Raw genomic sequence first — 17,627 nt, 5'->3', positions numbered from 1 at the left:
ATATTGAAAATAGGTGTCAGCTGCTACACTAATTATTATAATAGTTATATTTCTTAATGAATTAAGATAAGATATTACTGTATTGATCCCAATTTGGGAAATGTTTGTGTTGCAGCAGCATAACAAGAAAAACAAAATATAAGTTATTATATATACAAAAGTATGTGAGGGATGGAATATTAAATTGAATATAAATGTAAAATGTACATGTGATTTTACGTCCAAGAGAAGCTATGGAGCAGAGAGTTCTCTACCAGCCGGTGATTTGTTATTAGTTCAATATGTCAAACTGATTTCCCTGACTACAATCTGGTGAAACGTTATGCTGTTATGCTGTTACATGGTGAAACGTTATGCTGCTTGTACTAATTAGACTTATATTATAAGCCACACAGGTTTTAATAGGATGTATTCATTATCTTTACTTATGTTGCGGTCTTTTCAGCAGCGCCATCTCTAAAACGGCGATACAGTCACTACCCATCATTTACATTTCACCGTGACATGGACACAAATGTATGAATCCAGACTCTCCTTTGGAAAACATTGGCCGGGAAACGATAGAACGAGCACGTTTCATGCAAAGACCTGTGGCTGCAACCCGGAACAAAGCAACAACCCATTGCGTTAGCTAACTAGTAGCGCTAACTAGTAGCGCTAACTAGTAGCGCTAACTAGTAGCGCTAACTAGTAGCGCTAACTAGTAGCGCTAACTAGTAGCGCTAACTAGTAGCGCTAACTAGTAGCGCTAACTAGTAGCGCTAACTAGTAGCGCTAACTAGTAGCGCTAACTAGTAGCGCTAGCTTTAGCTAAAGTTAGCTAATGAAACGAACTGCCGAGTAAAATTGGAAAACACTGGTAATTAATTATTCTATAATTTGTAAAACTACGGTGTTAAAAACGACAATTTCAAAAATACAGATTCTAATGGTCAGATATAGATATACAGATACTAAAGATAGGCAGGTACTTGCTTTCAAGCAGAACACAGGGGAAAACAAACTTAGCGGGAGTGTTTACGTGTTAGGAGTAATGACGTACAACGGCCTCGACAATTTCTGTAGTCCTTCAGCCACTCGGTAACAACCATCGTTTTTCAGACACGTAAACTCTTCAAAAATCACCAGTGGGGTCACTGCTGATGTATTTAATGTCTTAGAACAAAACGTGATTTATCTCTTAAATTTGTGTCAAACACAGACCTTATTTCGAGCTATTTTCCAAAACCCTATGGAGAAAATGCATTGCTTTTTGACGAAGGAACCGGATGTGCTAAAAATGCTAACTTACTTCCGGGTTTTACGACGCGTCACTGCGGTTCTCTATAGCCAATCAGATGTCTCCTTCATTCTAAGCCAATCACATGAGCGCGCCCCCACGAGGGTATGATTTCTTGCGTTCATGACGTAGCGCTTCATATACGCATTTTGCGCTGTCCGGTCAGCTCGCTAAATAGAGGGCGGAGCATCAGGTGATTATGCAGAGCTGCGTGTCTCCGTCAGACTCAGCAGCTGATCTGATCTCTCTCTCGCGGCCGGGTATACTTCACTCGCGTTTATGTCCATATCGATCAGATCCAGCTCTCCTGATCGGCCTTTATAGAGAGCACCGATCAAACTATTAAGAGTGAATATCGGCCGATAATGACCGGCGGGGCTCCGCTCCCCCCGTTGACAGTTCACTGTCTAGCACTGGCTTCGTAGTGCACTGATCGATTAGGCTAAGCTAACCTGTAGCTGCTCCCTCCACACTCACAACAACTTCATACAGACATAAATAAAGCAGCTGTATTCGCCACACAGGAAACACACATTTAAAACGGTTTTGCCTGCCGTTTTTGTGTACACAAGCATTCATCAATGGTTCGGAAAGTGGCGCGGTGCCTTAATAATATAAAGGCTTGTAATTGCGTGCATTTCCTGTTCGGAAAGTGGCGCTGTACTGAGAGTGGAGGTGTCCTGACATTAGCGCCTGTGCCTGTCAGCTCCCGAACGCGCAAAAATGCGTACATGAAGCGCTACGTCATGAACGCAAGAAATCTACCCTCGTGGGGGCGCACTCATGTGATTGGCTTAGAATTGAGGAGACATCTGATTGGCTATAGATAGAACAAATTACAAGTACGAATCGGCTGATCGTCAGGGGAGTCTCAAAAAACCCACACACGAATGCACAGCGATCTGTGCACAGAAAGCGGTTTGTGTTTGCAGGTTCAGGGGATTTAAGAGGTTAAACGGAAAACAAATGTGTGGATCAAAAATACATATGTAAGACTTTTTTCTGTATTTGAATTGTATTTACATGTATATGAAACGGAACACATTTGTGTGTACATTGAAAAACACAAGTGTGGATCCGGAAATACAAGTGTGAATCCTTCTGTGTGCATGTGTGTATTATGAGACTGTTCTGAGCCCATACGAATCTCTCACACACACACACACACACACACACACACACACACACACACACACACACACACACACACACACACACACACACACACACACACACACACACACACACACACACACACACACACACACACATGATTTGCACAAAGGATTACATGTATGTTGTTAGGTTAGAAATTCAGAAATCTATATCGCACATGAACCTTTTATGCAGAATTTTACAGATAACTTTATGGATAGTTTAACACCTGGAGACTCGGTTAAAGTTCATACATGCACTCATCAGTAAAAAGGAGAAGCTGAGAGGTCTGTGGTTAAAACCATATTTCACTGAGCCTTATCCCAAATACAAACATAAGGAAAATCATCAAATCAGATGTTATACATTTATTTTGATACTCAACAGATACATTTATTTTACAGTCAGTAAGATTAAAACAGAATCATACCAACACCAATGGAGCACGTTGTTGAAGTTTAGACTTCTGAGGTTTTCTCTAAAAACAAAGCTACAGTCTAGTTTGTGAACTACAGGTACTGGAATTGTCGTCGATTTGTACACTGTATACTTTGTAGCCTGTAAGTCAACATTCAGTATCCTCAAAAAACAGAATGAATGCTACTTCATTCCTCACCATCCTTCTGACAGGATGGACAAGAACATCTAAAAAAATAAAATCACTCAAAACACTAACTGTCCCAAAGAAATCAACATAGGATGATATATTTCAGAGTTCATTACATCAACTCCTCACTTTCTGCTCCCAAAACATATTATAGCAAATACATGGTAATACAAAAGAATAAAACATTCTAAAATCTAAATGTGAAAATAAAAATAAACTATAGTAACAAATTAAAATATAGAAGTGTGTCAGTTTCAGGTACTATACTGGCAATATCGATGCATCAAAAAGTATTAATTTGAGATGCAGCTAATTCAGTGGTTTAACATTTTCAATTTCCTAATGTTTGTATTTATCATTATGCCTTGTGTATAATCATTTGTAAAGTAACTAGACTGAAGCCATACAAAAATATATGTTGCAAATACAGGTAGTATAGTTCATCATAATAATGTTTTAAAAAAGTGATTTAAAAAAAGAAATGGAGGGGAAAGTTCCCAAAATTGAACTACAGTATCTTATGATCTACATACATCTACATACTATCAGCCTTTGGAAAATAGTTACTATGAACAATGCACACACAAAGCCTTTCAGGCGTATTCAGATTGGACACTATACAGTATCAGTTAAAAACTATTACATCAGAATTGCTTGTACTTTTATTCTCTGACTCCTTACAAGAGTCTCAAGTGTTTCTTCACTTCAAGTCGCTGGGTTGAGACTCTTGTACGGGGACAGACAGAGGCTCCTCAGGGCTTGTGGATGTAAAGCTGGTGCTGATGTTTACTCTAAGGAACATTTCCTTCAACGGGGTCTCTGAATTCCATCCTTGGGTCTTCGCGAACTTGTAAACACAGCCGAAGAGGTCAGGATATATCTCCATCACATCAACTTGAGCCGCATCAACCTCACTGCAAACAAAAAAAGGAACGATTTTACCTCAAAGTTATGAGGTGAGAAGAAGCATATTCTATTTACATCAGTGCTGCTTGGTTGTTCTATCATAGTTGATCTCAGAGATGGGGACTCGAGTTTGTGACTCGGACTCGAGTCGCACTTAAGTCGCACACACAGAGACTTCAGACTTGACTTGGACTCCTGCTCAAAAGACTTCGGACTCGACTTGAACTCGTGTTTTGGGACTCGTGAACAATCATTGTGTTTTCTATTTTTGGCGTATTAAAGGTGGGGTAGGTAAGTTTGAGAAACCAGCTCGAGATCGCCAGAATTTGAAAATACACAAACGTCAACCGGAGAAAATCTGCCACTTCATCACAGAACCCCTCCTCCAACACACACGAACGCGCACATGACTAATGAGGGCACGAGATAAGTTTGTGCCCCGATGCAAGGCTGACAGGCAGGTAGGCCATCCAGTTACTTTAGCCGGGCCGGCTATCGGGATGTTAAGAGCATTCCATGGAATATAACAAAAAGTGTATCTCGAGCCGGTTTCTCAAACTTACCTACCCCACCTTTAACATTAACATTAACATCATGGTCACACCATGGCGACCGGCGGCACACCTGCAGCTGTACCGCTTGTAATTAGGTTCAACTATAAAAAACTTCGAACAAAACGCCGGCGGCACCAACAAAAGGAGCGCACACTGCAAAGTCTGCAATATTAAAATCAAGGATGCTGGTGCAACAACGTCAAATTTCATCAGGCACTTGAAAAACTCACCCGGAGAGGTCAGTCACATTAATGCATATGGACGGTTAGCAAACATGTTTAGCTCAGCATCAGCTATATAATGTTAACTTAGCTTGCTCCTAGCTTTGTAACTGAATATTTGAAAAGATGAGTGAATGTTTGCTTGTCACACTTGTTTGCGTTGAGTGGCGTTGACATCCAACTCTTGACATGACATACAAAAGGTCGGTAACGTTAATCATTACGTTCCGCTGCCACCATCTACTGGCTAACGTTAAACGTAGAAAAAGACATAGTTACATACATAAATACATCTGTCGGTTTATAGGCAGGTTACAGGTTTATTGTTGACCACATAACGTTAATGTTACAGGTTTATCAGGTTACCATTACACTGGGTTTGAGTGAGAGGATAGAGGAATATGTTTATTTATAGGAGACTTAAAATATGTAATTAGAGACCCAGTGTAATTAAACAATACGGTTGCAGAGGTCAAATGTTAACATGTTTGTCCACTGGCCAAATGGCTAGCCTAGTGAATGTTGAAATGTTACCAGCCACTCAATAGATTGCCATTGTTATTTTTGGCTGGTGCGTGCAACATACAGTACCAGCCACTTGCATGATTTACCAGCATTTGGCTGGTAAATGGTGTTAATGGTAGATATCTCTTTTGGAACAGGTCATGTTTTAATATCACCAGTTCAGTATATTTCAGATAATATTGCAGCAATAGTTTTTTAGTTGCAAATGGCACAGAAAAAATGTATACTTTTAAGTACTTTTAACACAGTTTCCCTGCGGGGGATTAATAAAGTATTTGTGATACTGATTTCTGATTCTGAAGTGTTTTGCTTATAAGTTGTTTGCATTTAGCTAAAGTGTGATGTTTTTCCTCATATTGCATTGCAATAGCCTGTTTAAAGTGATCATATAACAAACAACTAATCAGTACTGATACTGTATGCTAATAGATATAGGAGTGATAATAATACAGTAAATGCTTTGAATTTATTAGATATAGCTGTGCAGTATTCTTAACAGACTGGATAGCAGCAGACAATAGAAGGCTTATTACAACCAGAAGAGACATGAGACTTTTATTTTTTAGAGACTTGAGACTTGACTTGGACTCGTGACCAAAGACTTGAGACTTGATCAAGTCTCACCCCACAAAGACTTGAGACTTGATCAAGTCTCACCCCACAAAGACTTGAGACTTGACTTGGACTCGTGACCAAAGACTTGAGACTTGACTTGCAAAAAAAGACTTGTGAACATCTCTGGTTGATCTACAATGCTTCCCTTCTGTTGATTTGCTAGATGCCTACAAGGGTTTTTATTATGCTGTGTACATTCGTCCGGCAAAGTTTAGAGAATGAAGAATGTTTGCCATACTATTTAACAAAACATTAGCTAGCTAGCTAACTACCTTACATTCTTTTGAACTCCTAATGTTAGCTTTAGCCTACTGATAACACACGTTCCAATCTTATTTTCACACTTTTAGTTTGATACCCAACTGACAATATTTACAGTGTATTTTGAGTTATATTCAATAGTGTGCCAGGATATCGGGTCAGAGAGCAGTAACTTGTAACGGACTGAGGTGATAGTCGGGATACGCTGCAGAACATCTACTTGATCTTTTATTTCAGTAGGTGAACAGTTATAATCTAAAATGCTGAATCATAACTTGGTCTCAGTATTAAATAGTAGGGTTTTCTCTAGAAAAATATAGTATGAGGGCAATACTGTGGCGTTGATCTTGTACAGTGGGGGAAATAAGCATTTGAGCCCCTGCAGATATTGTAAGTATGCCCACTTACAAATACATTAACAGTCTATAATTGTAATGGTAGGTTTATATAAACAGTGAGAGTAAGAATATCAAAAAGAAAATCCAGAAATTGACATTATATAAAAGATACAAATGTATTTGCATTTAACTGTGGGAAATAAGTATTTGATCCCCTTGCAACAAACAAGGATTCTGGCTCCCAGAGACCGGTTAAATAAGTCTAATACTCCTAATATCAACTTGTTACCTGTATAAAAGACACCTGTCCACAGAATAAATCAATCAGATTCCAACCTCTCCACCATGGGCAAGACCAAAGAGCTGTCTAAGGACCTCAGAGACATGATTGTAGACCTGCTCTAGGCTGGGATTGGTTACAAGACCATCAGAAAGCAGCTTGGGGAGAAGGAGACAACTGTTGTTGCGATTATTCATAAGAATAATGTGTGTTTGTAAATGGAAGTAACACAAAATTAGCATCAATTGCCCTCGGTCTGGGGCTCCACACAAGATCTCACCCTGTGGGGTATTGATGACCATGAAAAAGGTGCAGGTATCATCCAAGAACTACACAGGAGAAACTTGTTAATGATCTCAAAGTAGCTGGGACCACAGTCACCAAGAAAACTATTGGTAACACACTACACCATAATGGATCAAATCCTGCAAGGTCCCCTGCTCAAGAATAACATGAACGGCCTGTCTGAAATGTGCCAATGAACATCTGAATGATTCAGAGAAGGCTTGGGAGAAGATGATGTGGTCAGATGAGACCAAAATGTTGATCTTTGGCATAATCTCGACACCCCGTGTTTGGAGGAAGAGAGATGCTGACTATAACCCCAAGAACACCATCCCCACCATCAAGGAGGTGGAAACATTAAGCTTTGGGGGTGTTTCTCTGCTAAGGGGACAGGACGACCCTGCATCGAGGAGAGGATGTACGGGGACATGTACTGTAAAAATATTGGCCGATAGCTTCCTTCCCTCAGCCAGGACACTGAAAATGGGTCATGGAGGTGTCTTCCATCAGGACAATAACGGCCCGTCCACACTACAGCGTCTGCAGCGTCGACAGCTTCAATCTGCCCATTCACTTTGAATGGGGTGACGTCACGTTGCCGCTTTTTTTCGCCGAACTGAATTGTGGGTAGCATAGCGGCCTGTTTGGGGAGTTTATATATATATTGCTCCCATAAAATCCCCGGGGATTTTTGCTTTGTATGTCGGGTCGGGAGATTCATGTGATTGGTTGTTGGTCACGTTGCTTGAATAACACCCCCAAGCTTCAGACACGCCCAGCTCCAAGCTTTTTTTGAAGCTGTAGTGTGGACGCTCCGTAAACCTGAACATATCGCCATGGCAACATAGGAGTGGCCAAATAAGAAGAACATTTAGGTGATGGAGGGGCCTGGCCAGTCTCCGGACCTTAATCCCATAGAAAATCTTTGGAGGGAGCTGAAGCTTCGAGATGCCAAGCATCAGCCTCAACACCTTAAGGATTTGGAGAGGATCTTCAGGACTGGACCAAAATCCTTCCTGAGATGTTCACAGACCTGGTGACCAACTACAAGAAGTGTCTGACCTCTGTGTGTCCAACAAGGGTTTCTCCACCAAGTACTAAAACATGTTTTGCAAGGGAATCAAATACTTATTTCCCACAGTTAAATGCAAAATGGGTAAATTTACAAAGTCTGCAGGGGATCAAATACTTATTTCCTCCACTGTATATATACAATATCACTTCTCGCAAGAACATGACGCAACAAGATGACGCCGCTCCGTAAAAACACAGCTTTGACATGACTTTCATATCTATTTTTAGGAATTATACAGTTTTTTGACGTACAGAAATATTGTTCTCTGACATCACTTTAACATTTTACGGGGAAAATCTGCGTTTTGGTATAACGGCGCAATGCCGAAAATAGGGAACGCGACCCTGTTAACCGGTCTAGGCAAAACCCTGAATAATGTGCTATCCTTGTTGGTTTGAATAATCATTTTTAATTCAGTGTGACTTTACGTACTAGTGCTCATGGAGGTTTCGTATGCAGCGCAGTAATCCCAACGTGTTCTCAGGGTAGGGTTTCTTCTTGCCTTCCATCTTCTGAAGCAACTCTGGTGGAAACTGTGATCAAAACAAATGTTAGTTAGTTATAAGTGTACTTTGTAAAAAGTGGTGGTAAGGATACATTTTTGGATTCAAAAAGAGAATAAAACTTCTGTTGCAGTCACCTTATCTTTCCACTGTTTGAAGGATCCAGCACATTTCTCCAGCGAATAAATTAATTCCTGGTCAGCATTTCGACAGTTCTTTACCTCCTCCCTGTTTCCTATCTTTCTCAAGTATTCGATTTTCCTGAAAAATACAAATGTTTTTTAGACTATTTAGAAAAGATTTATACGATTTATAGAAAAGATAAATAATAACTAGGGATGTAATGATATATCGAATATCGCGATATCGCGGTAAACAGATGTCTCAATACCGTCGTGAGACTGACAAAATCTACTGCGATTTTAAAAAAAAATAAATAATTTTAAACCTTTATTTAACCAGATGGTTCCATTGAGATCATCGATCTCTTTTTCAAGGGAGACCTGTCCAACATGGCAACAAGAAGGTTACAACATGAACATAAAACAACAGATAACACAAAAGGACATCGTATTTACAGGGCTGGATACATACCTAGAGACATTGACAAGTACCAACAGTATATTTATATCTCGCCCTGTCAATCCTCACCTTCTTGGCAAAAACGGTATTGTTTTTGAAGTGGTGGAGAGACAATGCACAGTTTTACCCACTGCTGTCACCCATGGCCATAGCATATCTCTCTGTCCCAGCAACATCAGTACCAAGCAAGAGAGTTTTTTCCACAGCAGGGGATATTGCAAACGCCCAAACATCCCAGCTTCTACCTGGAAACTTTTTATCGTGATATTATCGTACCGTGAGTTTTTGGTATCTTTACATCCCTAATAACAACAGCAAACTAGTTTAATGAATCACAACCAATTGGCTATGTTTAAAGTGATGTTACCAGTCCGTGTCTCTGAAGAAGGGATGTTTCAAGCATTCTTCCACTTTAGGTCTGGTCTTTGGTTCTGCATCAATCATCCACTCAATGAGGTCTTTTGCCAACACGTCCTGAACATGGTCCAAAGTGTAGTTCCCTTCATCAATGTTGTTCTCACATTTATGGGATATATCTCCGAAAGGATGGTGTCCTCCAGAGAGGACATAATAAATCAGCATCCCTGCCACCTTAAGAATAAATGCAACATTTAAGCAATTGAGGAAGTAATTGTACACATAGTGACCAATAACATTTGTGTAGCAGAACGACTGACCTGTATGTCAGAGTTTGACTTGTACCCTATCTTAGTGTTGTCCTTTTCTGATAAAGTCTCCTTGGCCATCCAGCATCTTGTTCCTGCTTTGTCTGTGCGATAAGTTGTTTGGCCTTTGGGTAACCGTCTACTGATGCCAAAATCAGCTAATCGCGCCCTCCCCTTTACATCTGAAAGACAAATCAGGAAAACAAAATCAGGAACAATATTTTTGACAGAGCTTTAAAAATAAATATGTTTCGGGAATTTATTTTCATTATTTAATTGTATTGTAAACGTATCTTACCAATCAGAACATTCTGTGGTTTGAGGTCCCGGTGGAGAATGGGACGTGCTTGACAATGAAGAACACTTAGACCCTCGAGAACCTGAGAGACAAGTTTCTTTCTCAGGCCATCATCATCATGAGTTTCAATGTGTTCTTTCAAAGTGTATTCACACAGTTGAAGAACAAGATATCCAAAGTGTTTATCGTGTGATTGGTCAATGTATCTCACAATGAATGGATGATCAAGAGCCGGAAGTCGTAGAAATTCTTCTTCACACTTTAGCAATGGATAGTTGCGTTTATACATTTTCTTAATAGCAACTTCAGTGCCATCATCTCTCAGCCCCAAGAAGACATCAGTGCCATTGCTTCCCTGTGCTATGCAGAATTCTTCCTTATCCACATATATCATGCTCCCTATTCTGGTTTCCTCACTTTCATCAGTACTCACAAGCTTCTCTAACCTTTTTCTCCACCTCACGCTGCTTTGTACCCATCTGCGTGGCATTGATTTAGTAGTTTGGACATGGAATGGCTTCTCATTTGAAGTGGACTCCAAAACAGGGCCTACTGTTGGATTAGATGAAGCAGTGCAAACTTCATCATTTGGTTCTTCTTGCTTTTCTGTCTGTTCCTTGTTTTTCTTCTTCTTTTTCTTCTTCTTTTTGGATTCAGGTAAGACTGTGGAGTCCTCAGAGTCCATGCTTGGCTTGCTGAGAAGATCGTTCAGTTGCTTAAGCACTTCTTTCAGCTTCTCATTTGCTTTCATTTTTGCAGACATCAGTATGTCCTCAGGCACTGAAGTTATCCCCACTGATGCAAAGATGCTGGTTGCATGTTTAACTGAAAGTAAGTTTGCGAATGTGCCGTATGTGAGAAGTCTTATGTCCAAGGTGTTTCGGCTCTCTACAAAAGGAGAGATTGTCTTGCATATCTTCTCAAGAAAATTCTGATCCCAGCTATTTGTGCCTTTTGTTTTCTGTGTTATCACATATAGTGCGAGCAAAACAGCTTCCCATATATCAGGACTCTCTTTTGAGCTAAACTGGTTCAGTAGTTGGGAAATTATATCCAAAGCTTGCTCATTTGGTATATCTTCAAGAGTGCAAAAGACTGCATGTAAAGTGGCAATTGACATTTCAACATAGTCCTGGGGAATGTTTGGAAAGCGACTGACGGCATCTGCAATGTAGGGGTCAAGATTTCCAGTGTCCTTCAGCCATTTGATACTTAGCAGCTTGTATTTTTCTGCATCTAGCCCAGTTACATTAAAAAGTCCTTCAATCATTGTCAGATGGGTCTGAGGATCCTCCAACAGCATGTGACTGTCAAACGTTTTGAACACTTCTTCAGGTGTTTTTTCTGACACAGCAAATTCCATATCTAGGAAATATCTGATTTTGGAGCACAATTCATCTCCCCTCGATGCAAGGTCATGAATCATCTGAGATATTTTTTCATCGTGACATTTATCTTCAGCCCCAGGTAACGACGTTATCATTGCACCAGCTAAAAGGAGAAGTCTGAAGACATCGTCCCTATCATGGATGGCAGCAGTTTGCAGAGGGTTAAACATTGGATACGTTCCATTTGGATTAGCTTTGGCTTCAAGCAGTTTCTCTACGAAAATAGCTGGTGCTTTGGATAGTGATACATAATGCAGAGGTGTAAAGCCGTTAGTGGAAACCTCGTTTGGGTCAGCACCCTGATGCAAAAGGAATGTCAAAATATCTGCATTGTGATTTACAACAGCAGCTACCAGTGGAGTTATATAGTCATTAACTTCTTTGCATGGGTAAAGTACATCAATGTTGGTTTCCTTTACTAATTCTTTGAGCTTCTGGAGGTTGTTGTTAATAATACTCTTTATTATAAGATGTGTTTCGGTTGGGGGGGGTGGCATATCCAGCTGTGTAATGATATTCATTTCTTGGTTTCAAGGTACCTGTGACAAAAAAGACAAAACTATGATGTTACTGTTCCAATATTTGGTGCCACTTTAAATTGTTGACAAACATTACTTTTAACATTTTAGCGTGTGATTATAGAATGCTTTCAAAACGATATTCCGTTTAAGGCCCTGTCACACTGTCCCGAAATTGACACCTGATGGACACACGATAAAGGAAATGTTCAAATTCGGCTGTGATCGTAGCAACATCGGGCCATTCGTGAGGGCATCTTAAGCCATCGTATGACCGCCGGTGGAGTTTCTCAGGCTCCGGCAGCAACTTAGTGAGCGGCAACTTCGTAAGGCACTCGTGAGGACATCTTGTCAAATCGTGTCATCTTCGGTGCCATCGGGCATTCGCCCTCACTCTGATCGGGGCGAATGCCCGATGGCACCGATGATAACACGATGCCCTCACGATGGCCTTACGAAGGGCACAATTGACACACGAATTCAACACGAAAATGAACCTTCGCAAGGTCCTTCGGCAATTTTTTGGCATGCCAAAGATTTTGCCACCACTCACGAAGTTGCTGCCGGAGCCTGAGAAACTCCACCAGCGGTCATACGAAGGCTTAAGATGCCCTCACGAATGGCCCGATGTTGCTACGATCACAGCCGAATTTGAACATTTCCTTTATCGTGTGTCCATCGGGTTGTTTTATTGCACAACAAAATTATGTAAATAACCCAATTTGTGTTCTGTGAAACTAAAAAGGATATAATATATTATTTTGAAGGACAGTTGACAGGAAGTTGTTGTTGTTATGGAAACAACATTACGGAGAAAACGTAATATTTTCTACATATAACGACGGATAAAGTAAAGAACAAAGTCTGAAGATATCAGTACAGTATCATAGTACTGTAACACAATTGTTTTTAGTACTTTCATTGCAGTTGTATGTCTTAAAAGTAATGTAAATGTTGCCTTCGTGTGTGGTTCGGGGCCATCATCGTGCGAAATTCACAATTCCATATTCGTGTGTCCATCGGGTGTCAATTTCGGGACAGTGTGACAGGGCCTTTACCAACACGACATTTAGGGAGATATAGATCCTTTAACTTGAGGGAACTCAGTCAGAAGCCGTCTACATTACTACATACAACACTGTACAAATAAAGATGTCATAACACCTGAGAGGAGTGAGTGCCTCTGTCACGGTAGAGCGAAGGAAGCAGGACCCAAATGCAGATTAAACTGATATACCTTTATTTCAAGGATAACGATATAGAACTTGGACAGACAGAACACTCACCGGTGAACACAGTCAACAACGAAAGACGAACCGACAAAGACAGACAGAAAAACCAGAACTTAAATACACACAAGACTAATCACACAAACAAGACACAGGTGAGGAGGGAGGAGAAAACACAGGGGCCACAGGTGAACACAATCGGGTAATCAGACACCAGGGAAACTAACGACAGGGAACCACAGACAGATCCAAACAAGACAAAACACAACGCAGACAGAAAACCAAAACAGATCTAGACAAGACAAAACACCACAAAGACAGATCGTGACAGTACCCCCCCCTCAAGGGACGGATCCCAGACGTCCCAAAAAAAGAACACAAAAGTCCAAAACCTCAAGCAGGGTGGGTGGAGGGGGTCCGGAGGAGGGACGTATCACTAGGCCACCAGGGTGGGTGGAGGGGGTCAGGAGGACGGGACTGAGCTGACCGCCCAGAGGCACAGCAGAAGGACAGGAAGGGATCTCGGGCGGACGGCCCGGGGGCAAGGCAGAGTTCAAAAAGGGGGATTCGGGCGGACGGCCCGGGGGCAAGGCAGAGTCTAAGGTGGGGGACTCGGGCGGCCGAGCATGAGGGCGAAGGTAGCGGCAGGAAGAGTCAGGGGGCCGGGATCGCGGGCGAAGACCACGGCTCACAGCGGGCCGGGTTCGAGGGCGAAGACCGCGGCTCTCAGGGGGCCGGGCTCGAGGGCGAAGACCGCGGCTCACAGAGGACCGGGATCGAGGGCGAAGACCGCGGCTCTCAGGGGGCCGGGCTCGAGGGCGAAGACCACGGCTCTCAGGGGGCCGGGCTCGAGGGCGAAGACCGCGGCTCTCAGGGGGCCGGGCAGGAAGGCGCTGACGGGCCAGCGCCGGAGGCCGGGCAGGACCCGGTGTCGGCCGGACAGGAACCGGAGCTGGTGGGACAGGCCTCGGCAGGATCCCCCACGGAAGAGGACTAGGACACGGGATTGGCAGGACCCCCGGCGAGACAGAGGATGGCGGGGCCTCCAACGGAACAGGACAAGGGGTTGGCAGGACCCCCGGCAGGAGAGTAGATGGCGGGACCTCCAACGGGACAGGACAAGGGGTTGGCAGGACCCCCGGCAGGAGAGTAGTCGGCGGGGCCTCCAACGAGACAGGACAAGGGGCTGGCAGGACCCCCGGCAGGAGAGTAGACGGCGGGACCTCCAACGGGACAGGACAAGGGGTTGGCAGGACCCCCGGCAGGAGAGTAGTCGGCGGGACCCCCAACGGGACAGGACATAGGATTGGCAGGACCCCCGGCAGGAGAGTAGTCGGGGGGACCTCCAACGGGACAGAACATGGAGTTGGCAGGAGCCCCAGCGGAACCTCCAACGGCACTTCAGTAGGGACTTGAGTTGGGACTGGAGAGGGAACTCGAGAGGGGACTGGAGAGGGAACTCGAGAGGGGACTGGAGAGGGAACTCGAGAGGGGACTAGAGTTGGGATTTGAGAAGGGACTAGGGAAGGGACTAAAGGAGGCACTGGAGATGGGACTAGAGATGGGACTAGAGGAGAGAGGAGAGACTTGAGAAAGGACTAGAGAAGTGACCTGAGGAGGGACTAGAGGAGGAACTAGAGAAGGGAACTCGAGAGGGGACTTGAGAGGGGAACTAGAGAGGGGACTCGAGGAGGGAACTGGAGAGGGGACTGGAGGGGTGACTTGAGAGGAGACTCGAGAGGGGACTTGAGAGGGAACTTGAGATTGGACTGGAGAGGGGACTCGACAGGGGACTCGAGAGGGGATTGGAGATGGGACTAGAGAAGTGACCTGAGGAGGGACTAGGGAAGGGACTAGAGGGGGAACTCGAGAAGAGACTAGAGAGGGGACCAGAGATGGGACTATGGCAGTTGGGGCAAGAGCTGGGTCTGGAACCATGGCTGCGGGGGCCGGAATTGAAGCCAGAATCATGGCTGTAAGGTCCGGTTCTGGAGCCGGAAACATGGCTGTAAGGTCCGGTTCTGGAGCCGAATCCATGGCTGCTGGGGCCAGAACTGGGTCTGGAACCATGGCTGTGTGGGCCGGTTCTGGAGCCGGAAACATGGCTGAATGGGCCGGCTCTGGAGACGGAATTGAAGCCAGAATCATGGCTGTAAGGTCCGGTTCTGAAGCCGGAAACATGGCTGTAAGGTCCGGTTCTGGAGCCGGAAACATGGCTGTAAGGTCCGGTTCTGGAGCCGGAAACATGGCTAAATGGGCCGGCTCTGGAGCCGGAATTGAAGCCAGAATCATGGCTGTAAGGTCCGGTTCTGAAGCCGGAAACATGGCTGTAAGGTCCGGTTCTGAAGCCGGAAACATGGCTGTAAGGTCCGGTTCTGGAGCCGGAAACATGGCTGTAAGGTCTGGTTCTGGAGCCGAATCTATGGCTGCTGGGGCCAGAACTGGGTCTGGAACCATGGCTGTGTGGGCCGGTTCTGTAGCCGGAACCATGGCTGCTCGGGCTGCTAGCCTGGCCTTGCGACGACTCCTCTTAGCAGCCGCCTGAATACTCCGTGGACCTCCATAAGCCAGAGTTCCAGAGAACGGCTCCTGGACAGGAGCAGGAACTGGGGGAAAAGCAGAGGTTGACTCCAGACGGAACACACCGAGACGTATGGTGTCATGTTGGGAATTGGGAGGCAGGGGCTAGCATGCCTGGAGCTAGCAGGCCGGGAAAGAGGTTTGACCTCAAAGCTGCCCAAAAAGTCCTCCACCCACTCGGGGAGCAACTCCCTCAACCAGAGCCTTGAGGTTACCTCCTGGTGTGCCACAGAAATAACTGACTGCCGCTCTTCAGTACTGGAGGCATATCTAAAGTCATTCCTCAAGCATGTTAAATTGTACTTCACCTCGTACAAACTGTCTGCTGGGTCCATTCTTGGTCGGTTCGTTCTGTCACGGTAGAGCGAAGGAAGCAGGACCCAAATGCAGATTAAACTGATATACCTTTATTTCAAGGATAACGATATAGAACTTGGACAGACAGAACACTCACCGGTGAACACAGTCAACAACGAAAGACGAACCGACAAAGACAGACAGAAAAACCAGAACTTAAATACACACAAGACTAATCACACAAACAAGACACAGGTGAGGAGGGAGGAGAAAACACAGGGGCCACAGGTGAACACAATCGGGTAATCAGACACACCAGGGAACCTAACGACAGGGAACCACAGACAGATCCAAACAAGACAAAACACAACGCAGACAGAAAACCAAAAACAGATCTAGACAAGACAAAACACCACAAAGACAGATCGTGACAGCCACACCTTGTGCCTCACTAACCATTCTAGACTCTGAACTTCCTCCTTCAGGCTGGAAGCCAGAATTAAACTTTAAATGACCATTGTTGTGGAAATCCTTTTATAGCTTTGGGTCATAGGAACAAGGATGAAATATCGTGTTACTAAATAAACATTCATTATAAATCACATAACATAACCATAAGAATGGATCATGAACAGGAGAAGGGCAACACGAGTGTGCTCGTCTTAGGAGACCACACGGATTATTCTAAAGTACAATTTTAAAGCTAAAACAGTATTAGAGGATTGAAACAAAATTAACTTACGATGTCAACGGGGGGTGTCTGCAGCAGTATGAGTTTTATCAAAACTTAACATGCTGTGCTTTTTCTGTCCGATCCGACTCTGGCACTCTTCCTATCTGCCTCGTTGTCTGTTGGGACTTGCTGGGCGAGATGGGAATGATGGGCGGGGTTTCCAACAGTCTCTACCGCTCCCTCTATGTCTCTTTAGAAAGATCCGACAGTATGAGGCAGGAAATAGAAACTAAAATTATTTAAAGTAGGGTTTGCACATTTACAATACAGAGGTTCACAAAGCATTTGCATTGTTTTGCTATAGTTACATACTACCATTATCATAGAAAGCACAGCAAATTTATAATATATTTAAATAAATAAATGCACAAGAAATAGCACTTAAATCTTAAGAATCAAAGCAGGATCGGCTACTTCCAACCTGTCTACTTGTGGGAAGCGAAGATTTCATTTTTTTAAAAACACATATGTTTTATCTTAAACAAATTGATATCTTAAATGGCAGCCTACATTTATAACCAGGAACCTAAACTTTTTTGGCCACTGAGTTATAGAAGAACCAACAACCGTGTCATTGACAGAAAAAACGTTGTTGGTGTAAATAAGCCCTTCTGCCATCTTTCTAATGGATAACAGAAAGACAAACAGGTTCCTATCTGACAATGGTTCAACTTTCAGATTGTATAATTCTGCTGTGGTAGGACTTTTTGCAGTAAGCTGTGCTACTTACACC

General features: G+C 43.5%; 1 protein-coding gene across 2 annotated transcripts; it reads right to left on the bottom strand.

Annotated features, from left to right (window-relative positions):
* Nucleotides 1-2,787: 2,787 nt before the first annotated feature.
* Nucleotides 2,788-17,061, bottom strand: LOC117554557. 2 transcript variants are annotated; one of them, XR_004570293.1, is made up of 8 exons: nucleotides 16,904-17,061; nucleotides 10,150-12,076; nucleotides 9,864-10,033; nucleotides 9,554-9,777; nucleotides 9,053-9,107; nucleotides 8,742-8,865; nucleotides 8,534-8,634; nucleotides 3,912-3,955 (listed from the first exon to the last, which is right to left on the bottom strand). XR_004570293.1 is itself a non-coding variant. In XM_034229025.1 (7 exons), the coding sequence occupies exons 2-7, from the start codon at nucleotides 12,056-12,058 to the stop codon at nucleotides 3,742-3,744; spliced, it is 2,742 nt and encodes a 913-aa protein (XP_034084916.1). In that variant the 5' UTR covers nucleotides 12,059-12,076; nucleotides 16,904-17,059; the 3' UTR covers nucleotides 2,788-3,741. The 2 variants fall into 2 exon arrangements, 1 of the variants encoding a protein (XP_034084916.1); XM_034229025.1 differs by lacking the exon at nucleotides 9,053-9,107 and having other exon boundaries at nucleotides 2,788-3,955; nucleotides 16,904-17,059.
* Between the last annotated feature and the right edge of the window lie 566 nt (nucleotides 17,062-17,627).

The sequence above is a fragment of the Gymnodraco acuticeps genome, unplaced genomic scaffold (genome assembly GCF_902827175.1).
Source record: "Gymnodraco acuticeps unplaced genomic scaffold, fGymAcu1.1, whole genome shotgun sequence".
NCBI classification, from domain to species: Eukaryota; Metazoa; Chordata; class Actinopteri; order Perciformes; family Bathydraconidae; genus Gymnodraco; species Gymnodraco acuticeps.
Note: the sequence above shows the minus strand (reverse complement) of the source record. Positions and strands in the feature narration are given on the sequence as shown.